General features: G+C 32.3%; 1 protein-coding gene across 1 annotated transcript; it reads right to left on the bottom strand.

Annotated features, from left to right (window-relative positions):
• Positions 1-416: 416 nt before the first annotated feature.
• On the bottom strand, positions 417-14,313 carry LOC134707530 (deoxyribonuclease-1-like). The gene is made up of 9 exons (XM_063567370.1): positions 13,907-14,313; positions 9,257-9,354; positions 8,244-8,345; positions 7,175-7,278; positions 6,195-6,307; positions 5,408-5,562; positions 4,479-4,575; positions 2,961-3,012; positions 417-1,082 (listed from the first exon to the last, which is right to left on the bottom strand). Exons 1-9 carry the CDS (start codon positions 14,078-14,080, stop codon positions 652-654), a joined length of 1,326 nt encoding a protein of 441 aa, XP_063423440.1. The 5' UTR covers positions 14,081-14,313; the 3' UTR covers positions 417-651.
• Positions 14,314-24,106: the final 9,793 nt, after the last annotated feature.

Below are 24,106 nucleotides of genomic sequence, written 5' to 3'. Positions count from 1 at the left end.
ATCGCAGCTGAGGTCTATATCGCAATAGATTGTTTGATTGATTGGTGTTTGGTTAACTCAGTATTAGCGCAAAAGACTACTAGTAAAGTCAGGAGCCTAAGATTCATTGGTTGTCGTTTGTTGCTGTGTAACATCTTTGGATTTTCGTTCATTATTTGACATAAATAAGGCAGTTTCTTTTCTCGTTTGATTTATTCTACATTAGCAATTTCATGCAGGGCCTTTTGTAGCTGACTATGCGGTATGAGCTTTGCTCATTGTTAAAGGCCGTATATGGTGACCCAAAGTTGTTAATTTCTGTGTCATTTGCATGGTCTCTTGTGAATAGTTGTATCATTGACAATCATAACACATTTTCTTATTTTATGTTTATATCAGTTTATAAAAATAATATTATTAAGAAAAGGCATACAATGTTAAAATATTTGCTTTTATTAGTTATAGATGTAAATATCAGTTGCATGTATCTAAAATAAAATTTATATAGCTTGCATGATTGTAAACGCTCAAGTCATTTGCATCTTTACCTTTCATTCTCTATTGAAGATCTTAAAAATGCCAACAACTTAACAAACCATTTTATTTTAAGAGACAGGTATTGTTTAACTTACATTCACTGACAAAAAAAATGACAAAATAGTAGACGATGTTTTAGATGGTTTCCTTTTCAACACTTGCGGTACATTTCAGTGTTTCAACTAAACACGATATTTTGAACTTATAATATGATGTTTGCTTATTATCATTGATACCGTAAACATAATCTAATTTGAATGATTCAGAATCAACCAAAGCAATAATAACAGCCTCCATTTCGGAGGTAAGTAATTTGGGGAACATGTCTTGGAAATGAGCAATTTCGGTTTTAAGTTGGTCTTTTTCGATATGGTCTAATACTGCTTCAATCAGGTATTGACTGTATCCCTCCTTTAGTATAAGGACATCATAGGTTCTAGAACTACTTGAATCGTATATATCATTTTTGTACAATTCACGTATTGTTCTTATATCGCCGACTGGCTCTTTAGACATTGACTCCACAGTCTTTGCATCTTTAACCTTTGACAAAACTTCCATATTTGCTGAAAATATAAAAGTGATCTTTATCTTACAGGGCCGATTTCAGACATTAAAACGTTTACACGTTTATTTCACGGAATCAACATTTTTTATCTGACTTTTCTATATTACAGGTAGCCGAAATCTGCTTGTTCATTGGTACTCGCTATTTACAGTCAATAAGAATTGGTTATGCTTTAAAAAGTTACTGCATCCCTCTAATCTCTACCCATTTCATTTTTGCCAAACTACTACTTTAAGGCACTTTCAACAATATTTTGTTATGCCCCATTTATGGGCATTATGTTTTCTAGTCTGTGTATCCGTGCGTTCGTTCGTTCGTTCGTCCATCCGCCCGTCTGTTCTGCTTTAGTTGAAAGTTTTTGGTCGAGGTAGTTTTGATGAAGTTGAAGTCCAATCAACTCGAAACTTAGTAAATATAGTGCCGATGTAGCATCCGTGTACTTTGGACACATTCTTGTTCGCAAATGTTTTACTCATTTTAATATATATGCTGGTATGACCCCTGCAATAGTAAACATTTCAAAGAAAACAGTGGACAGAATCTCTATACATGAAAGTACAATGTAGTATAATTGTAGTTTATATGTCGATTAACGCGAAAAATAATTGTCCTCTCTAAAGAGGTATAATATTTGTTGTTGTTGCAAACTAAACACCCTGATATGGAGAAAGGTTTGATTGGCTTATATTTATTTTTCATTTTGGTTATCTATCATACGATTGGTTGTGCTTGTGCATGTTTCAAACCAGAAGTCTTATCCACGACTAAATGTCAGTCTGTTTACGGAATTAATACCAGGACTCCTTTTGGTGTCAGACCACCAGTTAAAAATCCCTATATGTTCAACCAATATTTTCAATTTTCACAGCTTTCTAAATATTTTACCTTAAGTTTAGTTTAAACAATATTTATTAATAAACAATTTCAAGAGAAATATTACAATGTTACATAAAGTACAAATATGTGATTCGGAAACAACTTAGGAAAAACTTTTATAAATCCGTCTCCCTTAAGTTTAACTTCATAGAAACCAGGTATATCCTTAATTGTACATGTATCAGCTTTCTACATGCCAATTTTCACCATACCTTTAAAGCCTTCTAACACAATAACTGACCTTCAAATAGAGGTACTCCAAAAAAAAACCACCTGGTTTTGTGGAAATCTAAAATTAGTATACTATGGAGCGCATTAATCCTCAATTTTTAATGCAAACTCATAGACAAGTAAATTTTTGCTCAAAATGATCTAGATATATTTCTCTTTCACCAAAAGTTTTATTTCTGCAAATTTGTTGGTTAGTTTAAGTAAACTAGGACATCAAAAGCACTATTTTGTGTCAGAGTGGGGCTACTTTTACATACGTTCGTAATTGTTGGTCTGACACCTTTTTGTTGTTTTTCTCCCAAAATAACTGAATCTGTATAATCATAAGAATGGATGACAAAGCGACTATGCATGTTACCTATAGAACACAGAGGTATGATGATTAATGTATCTTGGAAGGAAGAGAAGCGACACACAAAATGAGGTCTTCTCGTTTAATAGTATAGAAGATATCGTGCTGTCGTTAATTCTTCGACAAACTGCAAGTACCTATTTATTTGAAATGTTATAGGAAAAAAATGTTTTTAATCCATTTATAATTTATTTTTTAGCAGGTCTTGGCATGTTGACATCATTGATTGTACTGCCAACAAGTGCATTTTAAAAAAACCTGTTTCGCCACAAGCAAATATAGATGTATTTTGTGTATTACGTTGCCGCTCATCGTGGTGATCGATGACTGACCAGGTTGTCTTCGTTTGTATAATATTCAGTTTTTTTAAATTTTATTATCAGGGCGCCCGTCTATTTTAATTGAAGGCACTATTACCTTTTCCTGCTAGTTGCATTTCAATAGGATAATGGTCGCTGACAGCAGAAGTCTGAAATAGATATCAAGATTAAAACCAATAATCAATGTTTTAAACAGAATTAATTTCAAAACTCTTAAAAAAGACGAATTGATGTTTTTTTAAATAAAGTATACAAGTACATGAAGTAGTTTCTTTTCGTTTTTCTTGATAATAATTGTTTAAGACAGGACAGTCGGACAACATTAAAGTCAATCAATTCCTCGGTTCCAAAGATTAGTGTGTTGATGTTTCAGAAAAGATGGAATGGCTTATACTTTGATTTCGTCGAAAGTAGTGAGTGTTAACAACTGAAAATACCAATTCTCATTTTTGGCGATCGTATTAAATTTGTAATATTGGGATATGATATGTCTTCAGATGCTATAATCATTGTTAATCGATGTATCAGCGGGATTCGCTTTACTTTACACACATGGGATTGTCAGATATGACACACACGGGATTTTCTCGCTCTACTGACTTAAGATCCATTAGTGGCCTTTTTGTGTTTTCTGCTCTTTAGTCGAGTTGTTGTCTATATAACACATTCCTTATTTCCAAACCATTTTCAATTTTATGTATCACTTTGGAACTTTTAAAAAACGCATCTGCAAATGCATGAATTCGATAGAAAATGTCCTTATCAGAGTAGTGCCTTAACTCATTCCATCAAGGGTAACTTGGGAGTAGATATATTGTCACTTAGGTCTTCTTCCAACTAGTAGTAAACCCCTTGCCAAAGTGGGAGGTCCGTTTAGCTGTGCGGGTTATATAAGTACGCATCCACTTCCGGTTAGAAAGGGATATTAAATCTGATTCCTAATTTGCAGAAAATAATAAGCTCTCTGCACACAACCTACAACTATTTTGGTATTCAAATATTTCTGTACGGTAGAAAAAATTAGCCGACCTTCATACAGGACAACCTCTAATAAAGGATCTACTTGCTGTATGTATTTGCTATTGCCCTGAACAAGCGCGAATAATTGCCACATGACGTTACGCAACCAGCAATCGACAGTCTTTCACAACAGTACATGCTTGGTTATTTGCAGTATACCTCATAGTCAAATGTGGGAGTGTTCAATTGTTTGTTTTTTAGTGGGTTCTTTTTGTATTTTTTATATTGTTCTCCGCACAAACTACTAATGCCTCATGTTTTTTTTAAAAGTGAAAATACACTTACCGCGTGTACTTGAGTCAATTTCAACATAGTATATTAATTTAATAATATTGCTACTATTTTGTTGAGTGTATTTTCTGTGGTAAATTATTTTATTTTATAATTTTTATAACACTTGTTACATATCTTTTATTGTGTGTGTATTGCATATGTTATTGTTTATAATAATATTGTCTATATGATATGCCCTCCTAATTTGGTAAATAAAAATATTCTATTCTATTCTCTTATATTCATACGTTTTGGAGGACAGCAGACTAACATGATATGTATGCCATTTATAAAATTGAGAAATAAGAAAACGATCGTATACCTGTTCTGGTGTGAGATTGAAATACTCATCAAATTTAAAAACTCTAGCGCTGTTGGGAACCACTGCGTCTTTTAATTTAGAACCTGCCACCACAAATCTGAAATGAAGAGTATAAACTATAATGCATGAAAACGTTTTCGATTGTAATTCTACGACAATAATGACCATGGGGATGTATATAAATACATATGCAACTACATCTACTTTGCATCAAATGGTGTTGGGTTTTTTTAATTGGAAAAAGTTCAAGATTTCCAGTATTCCTGAGTGAGCTCTTTTAACATTGTTTTTATCAGACTGACTTTGACGTAGGTCATGCAAGATACGATTTAGAGGTATCGAAATGTGCATCTTGTATGATTACAGATGCGTATTTAAATGCATCGGAAATAAAAAAAAATTAAAAATGGCATAAGAAACGTAAATTTTAATCTGAACGTATATGAACAGATTGAACAATATTTTTTTGGTCATTTTCTTAATTTCATTCCAATTTCAGATTTGTCCATTTGAACAATTTCTGAACTGAACATTCAGAGAGATCTACTGTTATATCAGTTTACTTTAAAAAAAAAAATAATGTCAAAATATTTGGAGGAGGTTAGGCGTGCCGCACTTGAAACTTGTTTAACATTGTCACATTCTGTATGTGCCGGCTGTCCCAAGTTCGAAGCCTGTAATTCATTGGTTGTCGTTTGTTGCTTATTACATATTTGTTTTTGTATTTAATGAAGGCTACATACAGTGACCTAACGTTGTTAATAATTTCTGTGCCATTTGGTCACTTGTGAAGAATGGTCTCTTTGGCAATCATACCATGTTTCATGTATATGACATTTGTCAGTAATCGTGCCCATCCCTGGTACATGTAGTACATTATGTTGTTCTAGTGAAATGTAAATTGAAAACAATCATTGGTTCTGTTATACCTGTCGTAGCTACATTCACTGTTGCCAGTTGTTGTGTCAACATCATCTCCAATCAGCCATGTAAACCTCGGGTCATTATATAGGGATACTGTGTCATGGTCACGGTCTGGTAGATAGCTACAGTCAGAATTCAAATCCCCTGCTATGATAACGTCCTGGAGAATGGAAACAATTGTTACTAAAATATTGAATGCTTCTTAATGTAACTTCATTGGGGTGTAAAAGTGTTGACTGAAGTACATTTTGTATGAAGCACTTATAATTACATTTTTTAGCTAGGATCATGAAAACACGAATTGTATTTTTTTTTAATTCAACTATGCACTTTATTGTGAGACCTTGTGTTATCATGGATGATAAGTTTTATTGAGTAATGCAATTGCTTATAAGGAATAGCACGTGATGTGCAGTTAGCCTATCAGAATAACGTATTTATAATGAAACATACATCTAATGTAATTATAATGTATTGATTACTGCTTTTTAAAAGGCGTTATTATAGTGCTATTTAAAGAGGAAAAAAGGGTATCTGCTTTGACAATTGTACTTAGCTTAGTGCAAAATGATTTAATTTTAAATTGATGTCAACCTTCCTTTTCTGCTTTTTTGTTTGTTTTTTGTCTTATCTTGTAATTGTGCTTATCACATGATAAGAAGCAGAGATCGAAGTAATGCAAGCAAAAATGATATTAACTTTAGCAACTCTCTTGTACACAATTAAAACCTTCTTTTTACATATACTTTTTATAGATCTACACTTTTAGTTTCTTTACTTAAATATGCCTACCTCCAAATGCCATTGTGACTTGACAATATCATATACTCTTGTTATATTATCTATTTCTTCTGGTGCTTTACTCGGTTTGGAATGGAGAGCAAGAATAGCAAAATCAGACACATCTAAAAAGAAATCATACGCAATTGTATCCTACACAAACAGAAGAATGTTCAACTTTGCATTAAAGAAACCAATCAAATAATTGACAAAATGTGTACGTGTGTTTTTTGCTGGCGCTTTCCAATCGTATAAACGAACACAAATTTAAAGTGATCCTGTTATGATTTTTTTCACATATATAATTATTTGTGCTGGCTATGATACCTTTTCTTTTCGAAATAGTATAGTAAGGTTATATATGATGATTAACATAGGAGATATGTTTTGATTGATTGATTGATTGATATTTGTTTGCTTTGTGACGCGTTTTACAAAGGTTTAGATATGAGTTACATAAAATATTAACTCATTTAAGATAAGATGTGCTATTGTCATAAAATCAATAGATTAACGGTCGCCAAAGGTTCTAGATGACTAAATCAAATAATACGATCGAATAACTAGCAGATGACTACACCTTTTGTTTGAATGTTGAATACTTAAACTTTCTTATTTTTCGTGCACCTACTTTACTCTTTTATTCTATTAAGAATCAAAATTATTCTATATGTGTAAATTCAAAATATTGAGTTTGTTACCAAGTCAATTTGAAACATGACAGTTTTTGAAACATGACAATTTTTTTCATCAGCCACGGTTTTATGGCTCAGTTTTCTAGGTAATGTTTTGCAGAGAGTTATTTGTTTCTTGTGCAGCTGTTTTCATGCCAACAATTTCTATCCTGATTTTGTGTTTTTGTTAAAGGAACGAGTGAATGGTAGATTTGTTTTACATGTCAATCATATAACATCGTTATGTTTAAATATCCTTCAGTATTTTCATGTGAGTAAATACTGAAAAATAAAAAATAAATTCTAGACGTTGCTCACCTGTTGAAAGTGATTCAAAGCGCACAACAAACGGCGGCCTCTCAAAAACATCAAGTGGGTCGTCATATTGATAAGTATCCGTGACTCTGAGCTTTGTGCAATTCCTGTTGAAATATAACAAAAAATCTTTTCATTTCTCACCAGAATTTGTATCTTTTAAATTTCAATTTTGTAAGGAAATCAACTTATCATGAAAACGAGGACAAGTACAACTTTTAATTATACAGAAGTTCAAAGATTAATAAAAAAAAATTGAAACTACACATACTATCAAAACTTTTAACAATAATATATCTGAAAGGTATTTGTAAAATAATATTATATTTTAACCGAAAGGAGAGAATACAACATTTGTGTTCAGATCTTATCATGTTTAAGTTAAATAAATTCACGCCACCATAGACGCAACTGCCAGCACAATACTGCTACTTGTCTCGTTTGTGAGGTAAACAAGTTCATACTCATGTTTTATATCCCAAAACATAAAAAAGCTTTCCTTTGGTCTGTTTTCGATAATAGCTCTGTTGGCAAAGGTTTATTTATTTGTGAAGACTTTTTATATTGAGCCTGTATATATTTTGTATTGTAAGTACTGATGAATAGTACCAAGGAACTAAATCTTCAAAGCTTAATCGTTTACGTACGAAAACCAATTTTGAATCTACTTAAGTTTGAAACTGAATAAATTTTAGATCCAATTAGGTATTGAGTACACATAACGCAATACTGATATTAGTAACCAGGATAGGCAAAACGGGTATAACATGTGCTTTCATGGGATCTGACATATGCACACTAAGTAAAGTTTTTAATGAATACAAATCAAAGACACTTCTCAGACTGCTGTTCTCAAATATTTTATTTCGAGCGTTCCCGATGAAGTTAAATCAAGATAAGCGTTTCAGACTCACAGATAACAAGTCTAAAAGAATTCAACATCACCAAAAACACAATAAAACGAACAATATGTTAGATATTTCGGATAACAGATATCCTTCTTCGGTAATATATATATAGTAGTGTTAATATTTTCATTTTATTGAATGTTATCTTGTTAAATGATACATACCAGTAAAGAAATCCATATTGTTCTTTGGATGAAGATCTTCCAAGTTTTTCACTTATTACAGATTCCAACATACACGGTTCTTCAAGTTGTTTATTTAGTAGACTAAAAATATAGTCATGTAATTAAATTTTGTTAAAATAGAAATTAAACCTAAAAATCGTATTGATTATACATATTTGTATAGATAAATCGTGCAATCACAAAACATGAACGAAAGAACGAACAAGTAACAACTACAATGATAAAAATAAATTATGATATACCGATGATTACTTTTGGGGTCATATTTAAAATCTGCTATGCCTTCTATAATATGATTGGGCTTTATAATGTCTCAAATAAATTATCAAGTTGTCCTCAATCGGTACAAATAAGAGTTAGATATATATGATATAGACACGTATCCATTCTCCAAAGACAGTAATAATAAACATCCATTGTCAAGCTGTTGGGTAGGTTTTTCAATGACACATACCTAGACCATTAACTTAAAACACTTGTATCACATTAACATGCTCTCGTTCTCAATATGGCGAAAATATTACCCGCTGGTCATTAAACATTCATTCGACCATCATTTAAATTATATATTCATTCTGAATTACATGTACATGTACTAATACTTTTGGGCTCTTAAAAATACCGGGATAACCATTGCTTTATACAAAATTGTAAATGCATCACAGGCAATTTTGAAGAAAAGAGAAATTTTGAAGAAAAGAGACAGACTGAATAATCATACTTTGTCCCAGAAAAGTAGTCAAAAAATAGTAGTCCAACTTCATTTCCTTTAATCAAATCCCCTACTTCTGTTTCTCAAGCTTTAAAAAAAGAAAATCTGCGGATCACTGTTTAAGTTTAAGTATTACAGTAACTATTATTCGTATCCCAAATCATGCAAATGATAGGGTTCCATTGTTTAGTTAGTTAGTTGATTACTAATCATTAAATTTTGTCTTGAATCCTTCAGATTATGAGATGACATTGGAGAAATGTTATATAACTTTACATACCTCATTTGTGCATTTGCTTTGGCCTTCAACTCATTGAAAGCTGTGTCGCTGGCATCTCGAATTTCCTGTATAAGTGTTAGGTCGCAAAATATCAGGATCTAAAACAGATTATTTTGAAACAATTGAGTACTTTAGTTTAGACTTATCTGGGCAAATATTTCATTTGATATGTAATTTAATATCTCTCACCGCAGCTGATATTTGAGTGTTTATTAATTTTTTTATTTAAAAGATCTTAAAAGAGCGTAAAGACAGCATCAATTTAAACGTTTTAACATTCATTTTGGCTAATTGTAAAAATTTTCGTGACTTTTTTTTTCAATTCATAATGCTACAAATCATTTAGATTGATCTGTTTTCTAATTGTTATAATCATATACAAATGAAGTCAAAGATGGATTAAACATACTAGTTTAAACTGCTCTCTTGAGGGCGGTAAGGACCTTTATCGGGACTCTGGGATCGGCTTTTTTTAAGCTCGGGATTTCGGGATTGACCCTTTCGGGATCCGGGAATTCTTTTTCTTCGGATTTCGGGATGCCGGGATTTACTTTATTTAATTTCGGGACCTCGGGATTTAGTGTTTTTAAGCCCGGGATTTCGGGATCAGGACCCCTCCTACCCCCTCTCTCTTGATAAGTAAATCAAAACATACAAATACTTTTAAAACATATTATAAAAATGTGCAGTTTAACTCATGCCATACAAAGATATATGAAAACATGTTTTTGAATATGGTGCAATATTCAAGATATCTGTCTATATTACCATGTTTCGAAAGAAATTTCCAGCTATCAAGAAAGGTTGCCTTGTTTTTCATTGCCAATAATTTATCAAAAACAAACACTTCTATATATTTTCATTCTGCTTATTGATAGATTATTTGTCAATTTTCAATGGGGAACCGAAAATACATCTAAAAAATGGGTTTTCCAAGAATATGAAAATAACTCCTGCACCTAAGCCTAAGACAGCAATCCAAAATGTACAGTATTCTTTTTCTTTTTCTTATAAAGTCGACATCAAGTAAGTCCCTGCGTATTGTTTTACTTTTGTATTTTGTAACAGGAACGAACGTGCACGATCTATCACCGTATTAAATTATATCCTGTTATCCGTTTTGTCTATCCTGTTACCGATATATTATAGCAATATTGCGTTTTGTGTGTGCTTAACTGCGAAAATGAAACGTTCAATTAACCTTTAAATGAGACCAAATAACCAAACATTTCCTTATTTGTAAAAATATATGTAAGTATGTACATTTTGAAGAATGTTAAGTCTTGTCTATCCCATATTACTACTTTAATATTTATCAAAAATTACATTAGAAAAAATGTTGCATATAATAATACAAAAAAATAGAGATGTTTCGTTATGGTTACAATTGTTCACTTTTAAGATTTTCAAGGCAACCAGAAAACAGAATGAAAATCTTTTCTACATACGCATATGCCTGTACCAAATCAGGAATATGACAGTTGTTATCCATTTGTTTTATGTGTTTCAGCTTTTGGTTTTGCTATTTGAGGACTTGATTAAGGATTTTCCATTTTGGACTTTCTTCGGAGTTCCTTTTGAAATATGATTTCCTAACATTGTTGAACTCAGAATAAAGTACGCAAACATCTGACATAACTTTTTTGGATTCGAGCGTCACTGATGAGTCTTTTGTAGACGAAACGCGCGTCTGGCGTATATACTAAATTTAGTCCTGGTATCTATGATGAGTTTATATATACATATGTTTCTATCATATCAAAGTAGATCTAAGTCGTGTTTTTATTGATGTTCTTACTCATAAATCATACAAACTTTTATTTAAACTCTATTAAACAGCTTAATTTTCCATTAAAAGTAAACAAAATTAATAAGCATTGATGTTGTGAAATTTCAACATTATTACCCTATATAAAGCTTAATGTTAAACATGCGTCACTTATATATACAATATGCCATGTATGTTCATCATAATAATGATAGTGAGTATTAGCCAAATAAAATCTGCGCTGTTCTTTATATTTTCTCAGAGTAGGAATTCGGTGACAAATATCATTTTTTTCTAAGCTCAACGCTCAACGTAAAACCATGGGAAACACAGATGGTATAAGACAATGAATAACCTCATTAAAAGACATCCCAAATTCAAGTGGTTTAATTGACCAATCTAGTATTTTGTTCGCAAAACTATACCATCAGCGGATTCAGAAATGCATGTGCGAAAGGAAGATGCCAAACCTACTGAATTTTTGCCACTTTCCCGCGAATTCATAAAAACCTTACACTAGAAAGATTCGGATTCTCGACTTTCAGTTTTATGTGTATTTTGATAACCCATTTATGGGCATTATTTGTTCTGGTCTGTGCGTCCGTTCGTCCGTTCGTCCATCTGCCCCGCTTCAGGTTAAAAGTTTTTGGTCGAGAAACTTTTTGATGAAGTTGGAGTCCAATCAACCTTAAACTTAGTACACACATTCCCTATCAGATGGTCTTTCTAATTTTAATGCCAAATTAGAGATTTTCTCCCATTTTTATGGTCCACTGAACATAGAAAATGATAGTGCGGATGGGGCATTTGTGTACTGGGGACACATTCTTGTTATTATATGTATCAGTTAAAATACAAATTGTTTTCAAGTCAACTTAAGTTGCCAACATACATGGACAAAGTTCTTTTAATTTTAAATTCACAACTTAATTACTTCATACTAACTGTTTAACATTAACCGAATATCTTTTGAAGTTGTTTAAAATGTAATTTTTTATGGTGTTTAAAAGGTACTTTTGATAGTTGACTTGTATATAGCACTGTTGTTATATTGTTAACCTCTAGATGAATAAAAATAAAACATGCGATTTTATAAAAGTTTGTCAAAACTTGATTCTTATCTTTGGTTATTGAAATGCTGACGGTATAATAGATGTTTCGTAGTCAAAAACCAATTTTAAAATTGAATGCTTCTTTTTGTTATTTTATTTGGTGTAAATGTTGAGCACATTTTGTATGAAAGCGCTGTTTTGTACTAAACAATTGAAGTATGTTTTCAATGCAAAATGATTGTTGTGATGTTGTCACGGGTAGCATGTGCTGTCAGGAAATTGTATTTGGAAATACCATTAAATTTTGGAATGCCTGTCGAATGTTGTCAGTCTTTCAAACGTAAAGATGCATATGAACAGTTTTGATATTATTATCATATGAATATGAAAGTAGACTCATTGGTCGGGTTGTCTCTTTGACATATTACCCTTTTCCATTATCAGTTTTGTTTTATTTGAATTCAAAAGTAATAGCTTTGTACGCCAGGATATTGTTCAAATAATAAAAAATAGTTGAAAGTAGACTAATAATCTGCACTCTGTAACACAAATGTCATATCCGTGTTTTTATTTCAAATCACGAGAACTAGGTGAACTGCTAACTTGAAACAAATAATCAAAGAATATTTTTTAAAAGATTTGAGCAAGAGAACTTTAATTTTTTGCATATTTTTAAATGGAGATGAATTAAATTTATGAACAATGAAAATATTTTTCTTCTATTATGTATTTGATATGTTAAATAAATGAATGCATGTCGACTTATATCAAAATTTTGACATTTTCTGGAATTTTCTTTACAATACAGAAATCTTATTCAGCATGGAAGTGGAAATGTGTCAAAGAGACAACAACCCGACCAAAGAGCAGACAACAGACGAAGGCCACTATAGCTATGGATCTTCAATGCATCGAGAAACTCACTGAGTGCGTGCTTCAGTTGGCCCCTAAACAAAACTGTATCCTAGTTCAGTGATAATGGACGTCATACTAAACTTCGAAATATACACAAGAAACAAAAATTGAAATTCAAAAAAGACTAAACAAGTCCAGAGGCTCCTGATTTGGAACAGGCGCAAAAATGCAGCAGGGTTATTCGTTGTTTTTTGAGGTCTCAAACCTCCCTCTATACCTCTTGCTAATGTAGAAAAAAAGAAACACACAACAAAACGCACAGTGTATGCACGTATATTTCTCATAACACAATCTAACAAATATCTTGAACGCTTCTTGTTTAGAAAAACAACTTGAATAAGTATCCGTTATTGTTTTACTGTTAATTAATATGAGGAGAAAGTTTCCAATGATCGCTATCGCGTCACCTGTTTTGCCATTGTGATAGCAAAATTAATATACAAAAACTCAAGCAATCATGTCCATAGCTATATTAAATATATATACAAAACATAAACCTACTATGTAAGCCTAAAGGAAAGTTGTACATTAAAAGATACCTTGATTCACAAAAGAATTATACATGGTCAACTTTTATCAAAAGATATACAATAAATTAGTATTGATATCCAAAAATAGAAACTGATCAAATTGATAATAAAAATGAGGTATGTATCAAAGAGAAAACAATCCGACCATAGAGCAGACAACAGCCGAAGATCACCAATGCGTCTTCAATGCAGCGAGAAATTCCCGCACCGGAGGCGTCCTTCAGCTGGCCCGTTAACAATTGTGTATACTATATATAGTTCAGTGTATGTGGATTTTATTAGAAATGAGCAAAGACTGACGTCTAGAATATGAACCAGCACACATTAAATTGAATTGTGTGAATATGAGTATGTATGTATAATCAAAGAGGATAAATCTACTTACATCTATTAAGATATCCACGACTTCAGGCTTATCCATCTTTGTTACTCCAAATACTTGTATATTGAATGCACATATGGTGAGTGGAGATTTAGCCACTTGTGGTATGGAAGCCGCTTGATATCCATTATAGATGGATAACAGAACAAAAAACTGAACAAACATCTTACTCTGCATATACACGTGTTATGATCAGAAAAAGTAAACACAACTGAACTTTATAATGTGTTAAGTCATGCCTGGTGTTGTTTGTTTGGGTGACTGAATTTGACGTCAAAAGGGTATTTATATCGGGAACATCATGCATAAACCTTTTATAAATTTCAAGTTGAAGGAAGAATTTACATTTTTCATTTCTTAACGTCTTGTGAACCGTAAAATAACTTTATTTGATTAATATTGCCGAATAGTTTTTTAAACTGAAATAAATATTTATATCGTTTGCTGAAGTATATGTAAATAGTAAACCAATTTATATTATACATAGTTACGATCAACTTTTTAATTTGTGATTTTGAATCCCAAGGTTATTTTGATTATTTTATTATTTGACCACTAGCTACCTGAGTCCACTAAAAAGAATTTAATTATAGATATGTATGGCACGCCTAAACCACTTTTATAGATAATCCTAAATTATCTCAGATAAACCAGGATTTTCTCAGATAAATTAGGATTATCTCAATTTTTTTCATTAAGCTCAGATAAACCGGGATTATCTCGATTTTTTCCAGATAATGCCGGTTTATCTCAGAATTTTCAGATAAACCGGGATTTTCTCCAGATAATGAATTTTCTATATTTTCTCAGATAAACTAGATTTTTTTCGAATTTGAATTAAGCTGAGATAATCTTAGTTTATCTGAGATAAACCGGGATTATCTGAGAAAATCCGGGATTATCTGAAAATTCTGAGAAAATTGATTATCTGAAAATTCTGAGAAAATTGATTATCTGAAAATTCTGAGAAAATTGATTATCTGAAAAAAAAGGAGCCAATAGAAAGTCACGACACATTGGAAGAAAATTTCATGGTCATAAGGGATCAGATATAGAGACCATGGAGCATCTATACAGACAGAATAATGAAAGATAAGGCCCCTAAGGGGAAAGTTTTAGAACGTTTATTTTTTCTAAATTTTATAAAAAAATGACAACTGATTTATTCAGGATGTACATGTATTACAAGTATATATCGATATTAATGAAGATCAGAGGGAAGTTGTCTTGAAAGTTTCTTTTAAGAGAATTTGAATGTGATATCCGGTTTTTTTATTTTTCCGGCTTATGAAGATAGTGAAATGTGTTACATAAATCTGACATCCGCACAATTAACTAAGACAAATAACTTTAATGTTGATGTTGAAATAAGTTTAGCACAGTTGAAATACACCATTTAGAAGTCCTAAAGAGTTTCCTTTTAGAAAGTTATAATCTTAGTTAGAAAAGATACCACGCTCCATTTTCTTTACGTAATTTTCTCTATTAAAACAGTGAAATATGGTATCATACATTTTATTGCTTAAATATACATTTTAGTACTTACATTTTGTGTTTAGTAAATTGAAATTTAAAATTTTAAGTGTTTTTGTCAATTAGATAATCTAATCATGATGATGGCAAATGCCCAATACCTGAAATATCTATTACCTTACAACTTTATTATATTGTTTATTGGTTTGTTATTTAACGACACGTGCGACTGCCTAGTGTATTGTTAATAATTAAACAAACGCTGTTAATACGGGTGTTTGATCGCCACATTTTGCATTTGAATTAGATCTATTGTTTTTGCAGTTTGTATCTTTATTTTTGGTCTAAGAAAACATTTCGTACTCAGTGCAATCAGGAGGTCCTGGACGGTTTTAAGACTTTCTGGAAAATTATTACTTAAAATATTTGTTTGACTGTTAAATAAAATACATGTAAATTCATGGAGTGTCAGTGAGTTTTAATTTATTACACAAATGAGAGCCCAACTTTGGTAGTCCAGATTGAACACATTGGGCAGTCGTATATATGCAATAACGAAAAGATGTATCCACAAAATTATAATAACATTTTATGAACTTTCCTGCTTTAATAAATCCTTTTTAATACACTTTTAATGTAATACTATTTATAAATCAGTGTTTAAAAGTCACCAACATATGCTAATTAAGATTAAAACTTCATATAACATTGTAATACTTCATCTTGTAAAAAAAAATCATTAACAAAAACTGTTTAAACTAAGATTAAAATTGATTGTGTCATTGGGTCATTGGGCCATTCCAGTTAATATCTGCTAAAGGGGGTTGGATGGTCCTTTCTGAGGGGTGTACAATTTTTACATCTTAGGGGTGAACATTTGGGTTTTTTCATCTGACACATACACATAAATAAATACGTAAAAAACGTCTGAGGGTCTTGCAGCAGTAAATAATTTCAAATAATTACATCTTAGGGGTTACAAAAATGCCTATGTCAGATCTCAGGGGTGTTTTTGAATGTAGACAGTTTCGTATCATGTATTATCTGGTATTGTATTTAAAATTTTGATGGGAACAATCCTTACAGTAAAAAATTCTGATAGGTCATTTCTTCCCATAAAAACCCATCCACCCAATATGAACAGAAACTCTACATCTGATAGGTCTTCATTTATAGATCTGATAGGTAGTTTTTTATGATGTTTTTTTTCTGATACATATAAACAAAATTCTTCCCATCCATCCCCATCTGTCAGAAATTACATGGAATGGCCCATTTCATGTGTTATTCAATCATTCGTGGTACGTATCTCTAGTACTTATCTATGGATAAGAGCTAACACTAAGAATTAGAAAAACGACCTCTAGGCTTATACTCTCATCACCAACTTATGTAGCAGATGTAACAATCATCATCCTATAAACGGAATGCTTCGAATAGAAACCCAAATTCATATTAGACTATTGAACAACACCTTTTGCGCAAGAAATCGAATGGCGCTATGTTATAAAATCTGAAACTATAAGGCTATAAATTTGAAAAAAACGGAAAAAAGTGGGATTGGTCTTTTTGATGGCTTCTAGGGAAAACAATGAGGGGAGTCACCGGGTATAACTATATAGAGGAGAAACGGGTGCATCTTTTGCGCAAGGTATCGAGTGGCACTATGTTAAAAAAAAATTGAAAAAAGGGGGATTTTTTTTAATAGCCTCTATAGAAAAATAATTAGGGATGTCACTGGGTATAGCGTGGTGATAGATACAGACGCAACGTTAGATATTGCTACCACTGCGAAAAATAGCGTTAAGTAAATATGTGACGGGAATTTTTTTATAGAAATGCTGAAATAAATATTTCAAATTATACATGAAAATAAAGATTGATTCTTAAATTTTCACATTATGATAGAAAAAGAATAAAAATGAAATATTCGTAGGCTTAGGAAAACACAGATTATCCGAAAAAACGTTTACTTAGCGTTGTCCCATGTAACATACTCGAAACATAAAACTCGAACAATTCGCGAAATGTTCACGCTACCCTTCGAAATTTTGCATGAACATTCTATGACGTGATATATTTCAGTATTGGTTAACATGGCTGTCTCCATTTAAAATTTGCATACATATTTTCATGGGAAATTTAATTTGGAAACTTAAAAAATATCAGTTAAAAAATAAAATTTTGACAAGATAGTTCATTGAATTGTATGCAGGATCGTTTTGTACTAAGTGTTTGCTCCCGAAATTCGAATTGAAAAATAAATTGAGCTACATAATAAATTCAAAACAATAGATTTGCAATGTCTTGCGGAAATGTCCGAGTTCAACTTTCATGCCTTCACAAAACTTTTACGGGAAAAAAACCGGAGATTTGATTTCATGAAGATTATTTTTCGGCCTTGATAACTATACCAATAAAAAGTACTTTTAAAGTTGGAGTTGGTACACCAATAACATTAATATTACAGGGTTATCTATAAAAAAATACGGATTAATGAAAATGTCTTGAAAGTTTGTCCGTTATCTTAATTTGACGTCGCTACAAGCGTAATATGCTAGGGACGGTATATTAAAAATTAAATTAAATACACAAAAAGAGTTTTAAAAGCAGCATTGTCTAGCGCTTTCATCCATCTTGGGACTTTTCAAGACTATGAACGTCGTTATGAACGTCGTTATGGGGAACACATTAGTATTATGACGTAACGTCATTGTTCGTAAAATATTAGTAGTATGACGCAACGTTATTGTTCGTGTAACTATTAAGCATTAAGCTTGGCGTCAAACACTTTTATAAATTTTCTTTCTAGTTCTTTACGGTATTCTTCTGTTGGTTCCGTACATTTAAAGAACGGGAAAAATTTGAATTTTCCTCCCGCACAAATGTCTAAATGTTCGCTCAACGGAATTTGTCTGTATTCGGGTTGCCGTATTTGCTGTTTATGGATCCTGACCCGTTCACACACACTATTTCCTGTTTGACCAATGTAGTTTTCTTTACAGTTGACACATGTTATGCAATAGATTACATTTTCTGATTTGCAAGTCATATTTGCGTTTACTGTAAATTTCTTACCGTTTTTGAAATATTTCGTACTGCCGATTTCTAAGTAAATATAATTGTCTCTGGAACATACTCCACAGCGTGAATCGCCAGCAAAAAGCTAGATAGATATAAAGAGTGGTGATAGGTGTACATAGTGGTGATAGATATACAAAGAGGTGATAGATATACAGAGTGGTGATATATATACAGAGTGATGATAGCTAGACGGTCGATAGATATATATAGTGGTGATAGATGTACAGAGTGGTAGTAGATATTCAGAGGGGTGATTGGTGTGCATGGTGGTGATAGATATACAGAGTGGTAATAGATGTACAGAGTGGTGATATATATACAGAGTGGTGATAGATATTCAGAGGGGTGATAGTTATTCAGAGGGGAGATAGATATTCAGAGGGGTGATAGACATACAGAGTGGTGATAGATATACAGAGTGGTAATAGATGTATCGAGTGGTGATAGATATTCAGATTGGTGATAGATATACAGAGTGGTAATATATATACAGAGTGGCGTAAGATATTCAGAGGGGTGATAGATATTCAGATTGTCGAAAGCTATACAGAGTGGTGATATGTGTAAAGAGTGGTGATATATATACAGAGTGAGTATAGATGTACAGAGTGGTGATATATATACAGAGTGGTGATAGATATTCAGAGGGGTGATAGATATTCAGAGGGTTTGATAGATATTCAGAGGGGTGATAGATATTCAGAGGGTTTGATAGATATTCAGAGGGGTGATAGATATTCAGAGGGTTTGATAGATATTCAGAGGGGTGATAGATATACACAGTAGTGATAGACATACACAGTGGTGATATATATACAGAGTGATGATAGCTATACAGAGTGGTGTTAGATATTCAGAGGGGAGATAGATATTCAGAGGGGTGATAGATATTCAGAGGGTTTGATAGATATTCAGAGGGGTGATAGATATTCAGAGGGTTTGATAGATATTCAGAGGGGTGATAGATATACACAGTAGTGATAGACATACACAGTGGTGATATATATACAGAGTGATGATAGCTATACAGAGTGGTGATAGATATTCAGAGGGTTTGATAGATATTCAGAGGGGTGATAGATATTCAGAGGGTTTGATAGATATTCAGAGGGGTGATAGATATTCAGAGGGTTTGATAGATATTCAGAGGGGTGATAGATATACACAGTAGTGATAGACATACACAGTGGTGATATATATACAGAGTGATGATAGCTATACAGAGTGGTGTTAGATATTCAGAGGGGAGATAGATATTCAGAGGGTCAAAAGATATACAGAGAGATGATAGGTGTACAGAGTGGTGATAGATATACAGGGTGGTTGAAAAAGACAAAGTTGTGATAGATATTCTGATAAGAGGTAGATATACAGAGTGTTGGTAGATATACAGAGTGGTGATATATATACAGAGTGGTGTTAGATATTCAGAGGGTTGATAGATATTCAGAGGGTCGATAGATATACAGAGTGGTGATAGGTGTACATAATATTGATAGATATACAGAGTGGTAATAGATGTACAGAGTGGTGACAGATATTCAGATTGGTGATAGATATACAGAGTGGTGTTAGATATTCATAAGGGTGGTAGATATTCAGAGGGTCGATAGATATACAGAGTGGTAATAGATATTCAGAGGGGTGATAGTTATTCAGAGGGGTGATAGATATACAGTGGTGATAGATATATATACAGAGTGGTGATAGATATTCAGAGGGGTGATAGTTATTCAGAGGGGTGATAGATATTCAAATGGGGGATAGATATACAGAAAGGTGATAAGTATACAGAGTGGTGTTAGATATTCAGAGTGGTGACAAATATTCAGAGGGTCGATAGATATTCAGAGGATCGATAGATATACAGAGTGGTGATAGATGTACAGAGTGGTGTTAGGTGTACATTGTGGTGATAGATATACAGAGTGGTGATAGATGTACAGAGTGGTTATAGATATAAAGAATGATGATAGATGTACAGAGTGGTGTTAGGTGTACATAGTGGTGATAGATATACAGAGTAGTGATAGATGTACAGAGTGGTGATAGATATTCAGAGGGTGATAGATATTTAGAGGAGTGATAGATATACACAGTGGTGATAGACATACAGAGTGGGGATAGACATACCGAATGGTGATAGATATACAGAGTGGTGATAGATATTCAGATTGGTGATAGATATACAGAATGGTGATAGATATTCAGAGTGGTGTTAGATATTCAGAGGGGTGATAGATACTCAGAGGGTCGATAGATATATATAGTAGTGATAGATGTACAGAGTGGAAGTAGATATACAGAGTGGTGATATATATACAGAGCGGTGATAGATATACAGAGTGGTGTAAGATATTCCGTGGGTTTATGGATATTCAGAGGGTCGATAGATATACAGAGTGGTGATATGTGTACATAGTGGTGATAGATATACAGAGTGGTGATAGATATACAGACTGGTGATAGATGTACAGAGTTGTGATAGATGTACAGAGTGGTAGTAGATATACAGAGTGGTGATAGATATACAGAGTGGGGATAGACATACAGAGTGGTGATAGATATACAGAGTGGTGATAGTTTTACAGATTAGTGATAGATATACAGATTGGTGAAAGATATGCAGAGTTGTGAAAGATATACAGAGTGGTGATAGATGTACAGAGTGGTGATAGATATACAGAGTGGTGATAGATGCACAGATTGGTGATAGATATACAGAGTAATGGAAGTTATACAAATTTGTAATATATTGTAACGTTTTCGCTCGGTGTTGCTATAGCGAAACCCTGAAGTGAAACTCTGACCCACTGACAAAACTAGACAATCCGCCAGACAAACTAATACTCGACAATAAATACTGTTTCAAATGACTGCAACCTTGGATTAACTCATTCCTGTAATCCAATAGGTATATTTAAAGATGCGTTGTTTCAGAAGACAGAAATAAATAATTCGTTTCAAGTAAATGATTTAATGAAGTGTCCAGTTATAGATATGTAATTCAGACAATTTCAATATTGTATATTGACAAAAAGTCACAGGACATAAACTTGTCACAAATTTTATAGGACAACAATCAAAGGACAAAAAGTCACAATTAATTTGTTGACAATTATTTGAATTTATAAGAGTAAGATCTTGAAATATTTTCTTTTCGTTACATATTTTCATTTCTAAGCTTTGAATATTTTTTCATAATAGATATAGGTAGATGTGGTGTGAGTGCCAATAAGACAACTCTCATAAGCCTTGATAAATTAAAATTTATTAAATTTTGATCATGCAAATGATATATAATTTTTTGGTACATAACAATTATTTTATCATTATTTCATTTATTCAATACATTTAAATAACAAAGTTGTTTATATTGAATACTTCAAGTAAAACTAAAAAAAAAATGTTTTTAAAATTAGTGTTTTTCTTATTCAAAGACTTTTTTTTCTAAAAAAAAATGTATTTTGACCTTTTTGTCTGCGACTTTTTATCCTGTGACTTTCTACATTCGTTTTAAATACATTCAAACAGAGTCTCAGAGGATTATCAACTTCCTTAGTTTACTATTGTCATGTCAATTGACTGTCTGGAAAAAATAAATAATTAAAACTTAAAGAATGAAATTTAAAAAAACATGTTATTAATCTACCTTAAAAAGAAACAAAGTGAAATATGATCAAACATTAGATTTTTTACAGATTTTTTTCATATAAGAATCTTGACTTTTAAACTTGTAACGAGTGCCTAAGTTGTAATAAATCATATTGTCTTGTCGGTAAACGGACAGGAGGTCACAGGACATAAAGTCACAAATTTGATAGGACAAAAAGCCACAATACAAAAAGTCACAAATATTTTTTTGACAATTGTTCAAATATTTTTTGAATTATTTTCTTTAAGTTTTTATTACATATAATCCTTTTTAAGTTAGAAAAAAACTCATAAACCTTGATAATTAAAGATGTATTTAATCTTAATCATGCAAAGGATATTTTTATTGGCAAAATGAAGCCATTTAGGTTCCAAGTCACTTTGACATTTTATTTTCAGAACAATTACTTGATCGTTATTGATATTTATTGAAAAGATTTTTATTACAAAGTTGCTTGAAACATAAAACTTCAAGAAAAATGTGAAAAAAATATTTTCAAAATAAATGTGTTCTAAGACTTGTTCAAACAAAAATAATCTTAAAACTGAATTGTGACTTTTTGTTATGTGACTTTTTGTCCTGTGACTTTCTGTCATACATTCGCCTTATCTTACCAGTTTGATGAATTTATCTTGACTTGCCAATTTTATGAATTTATTTATTATGCCCCACCTACGATCAGGCGCGTAGCAACCCCCCAAGTTGCGTACACTTTGAAAATTTCACAAAATTTTTTTATGATAAATCTAGTAAGAATAAAACCAAAACTAAAGTAATAAAGTTGATAAAAGAAAAAAATACGAAGATATGTTAATGATCACTTTGTAGCTATATTCCGTTCCGAAAACTAGTCTCCCCTTTTCATTTACGAAACCACTGAGCATCGTGATTCTGTTGCAAACAATTTAAAATGGCTTCAAGTCTCCCGGGTGTCAAAACACAATTGTCACGTCTTCTATGCCTTCTTACCCTGACATCTACTCTGGAGATTCCAAAAATAACTGATGAAATAAAAATTAATACCCGGGAACCTTTCAGATACTTAATGTATTTGCATGTATGCCGGTCTCAACGGCAACGGCAGAACGGTCTATTAGTACCACGAGAAGAGTGAAGACATACTTGAGAAATACAATGAAAACGAATCGTATATCTGGAGTCGGTCTTTTGAACATATACCGAGAAAAAAATCAAAGCAGACACGGTTTTTGACATCTGTAGTAGAAAAAAGAAAGGAAACGGGCATTGATTTTTCAGAATTAACTTTGAGAGAAAAAAAGCTGAAAAACACTGCTCGTTCACTCATAAAATAAAACATAAAGATATGCTATTCGAATTTTTATTATAAGAATGTATTTTTCAATAAAAAAAAAATACCATTTAAGTTGCACAGTGTTGGCTTAGATATTAATTTGTTTTCAACGTAAAGTGGGTTCAACATGATTAGGTTACAAATAAAATATACCTAATCAAGCCATTTTAACCCACTACACATAAAAAGTAAAAAACAAATTGTTAAGCCGCAACAGTACGGTTTTCTTTGTTGTTTTCTCTAATTTTTTATTTTCAAAGTTGACTTGTTTCTACTGAACTGTCCGGGTGCCTAGGTTCTCCTGGTCGGGGCCTCTCCCGGAGCGGGTGTCAGGCTTGCTGAAAGTAAGATTTCTGTGAGGTCATTTTAATTCCTCGGAAATTGCAAGAATACAGGATTTTGAACCATTTACCCCAGAGCTTCTGGGGATCTTGAGCCGCCCACAGACCTGGACCGTATGACTTCTTTCTCCAGCATTGCGTACACATCAAAATTGTCTAGCTACGCCCCTGGACGATAGTAGAGGGGCATTATATTTTCATGTCTGTGCCTCCGTTCGTCCGCCCGTGAGTCCGTTCGTCCTGCTCAGGTTAAAGTTTTTGGTCAAGGTAGTTTTTGATGAAGTTAAAGTCCAATCAACTTGAAACTTAGTATACATGTTCCCTATGATATGATCTTT

The sequence above is a fragment of the Mytilus trossulus genome, chromosome 2 (genome assembly GCF_036588685.1).
Source record: "Mytilus trossulus isolate FHL-02 chromosome 2, PNRI_Mtr1.1.1.hap1, whole genome shotgun sequence".
In the NCBI taxonomy this organism is placed as follows: domain Eukaryota; kingdom Metazoa; phylum Mollusca; class Bivalvia; order Mytilida; family Mytilidae; genus Mytilus; species Mytilus trossulus.
The sequence above is the reverse complement of the archived record's forward strand: the minus strand, read 5'-3'. Positions and strand labels throughout refer to the sequence as shown.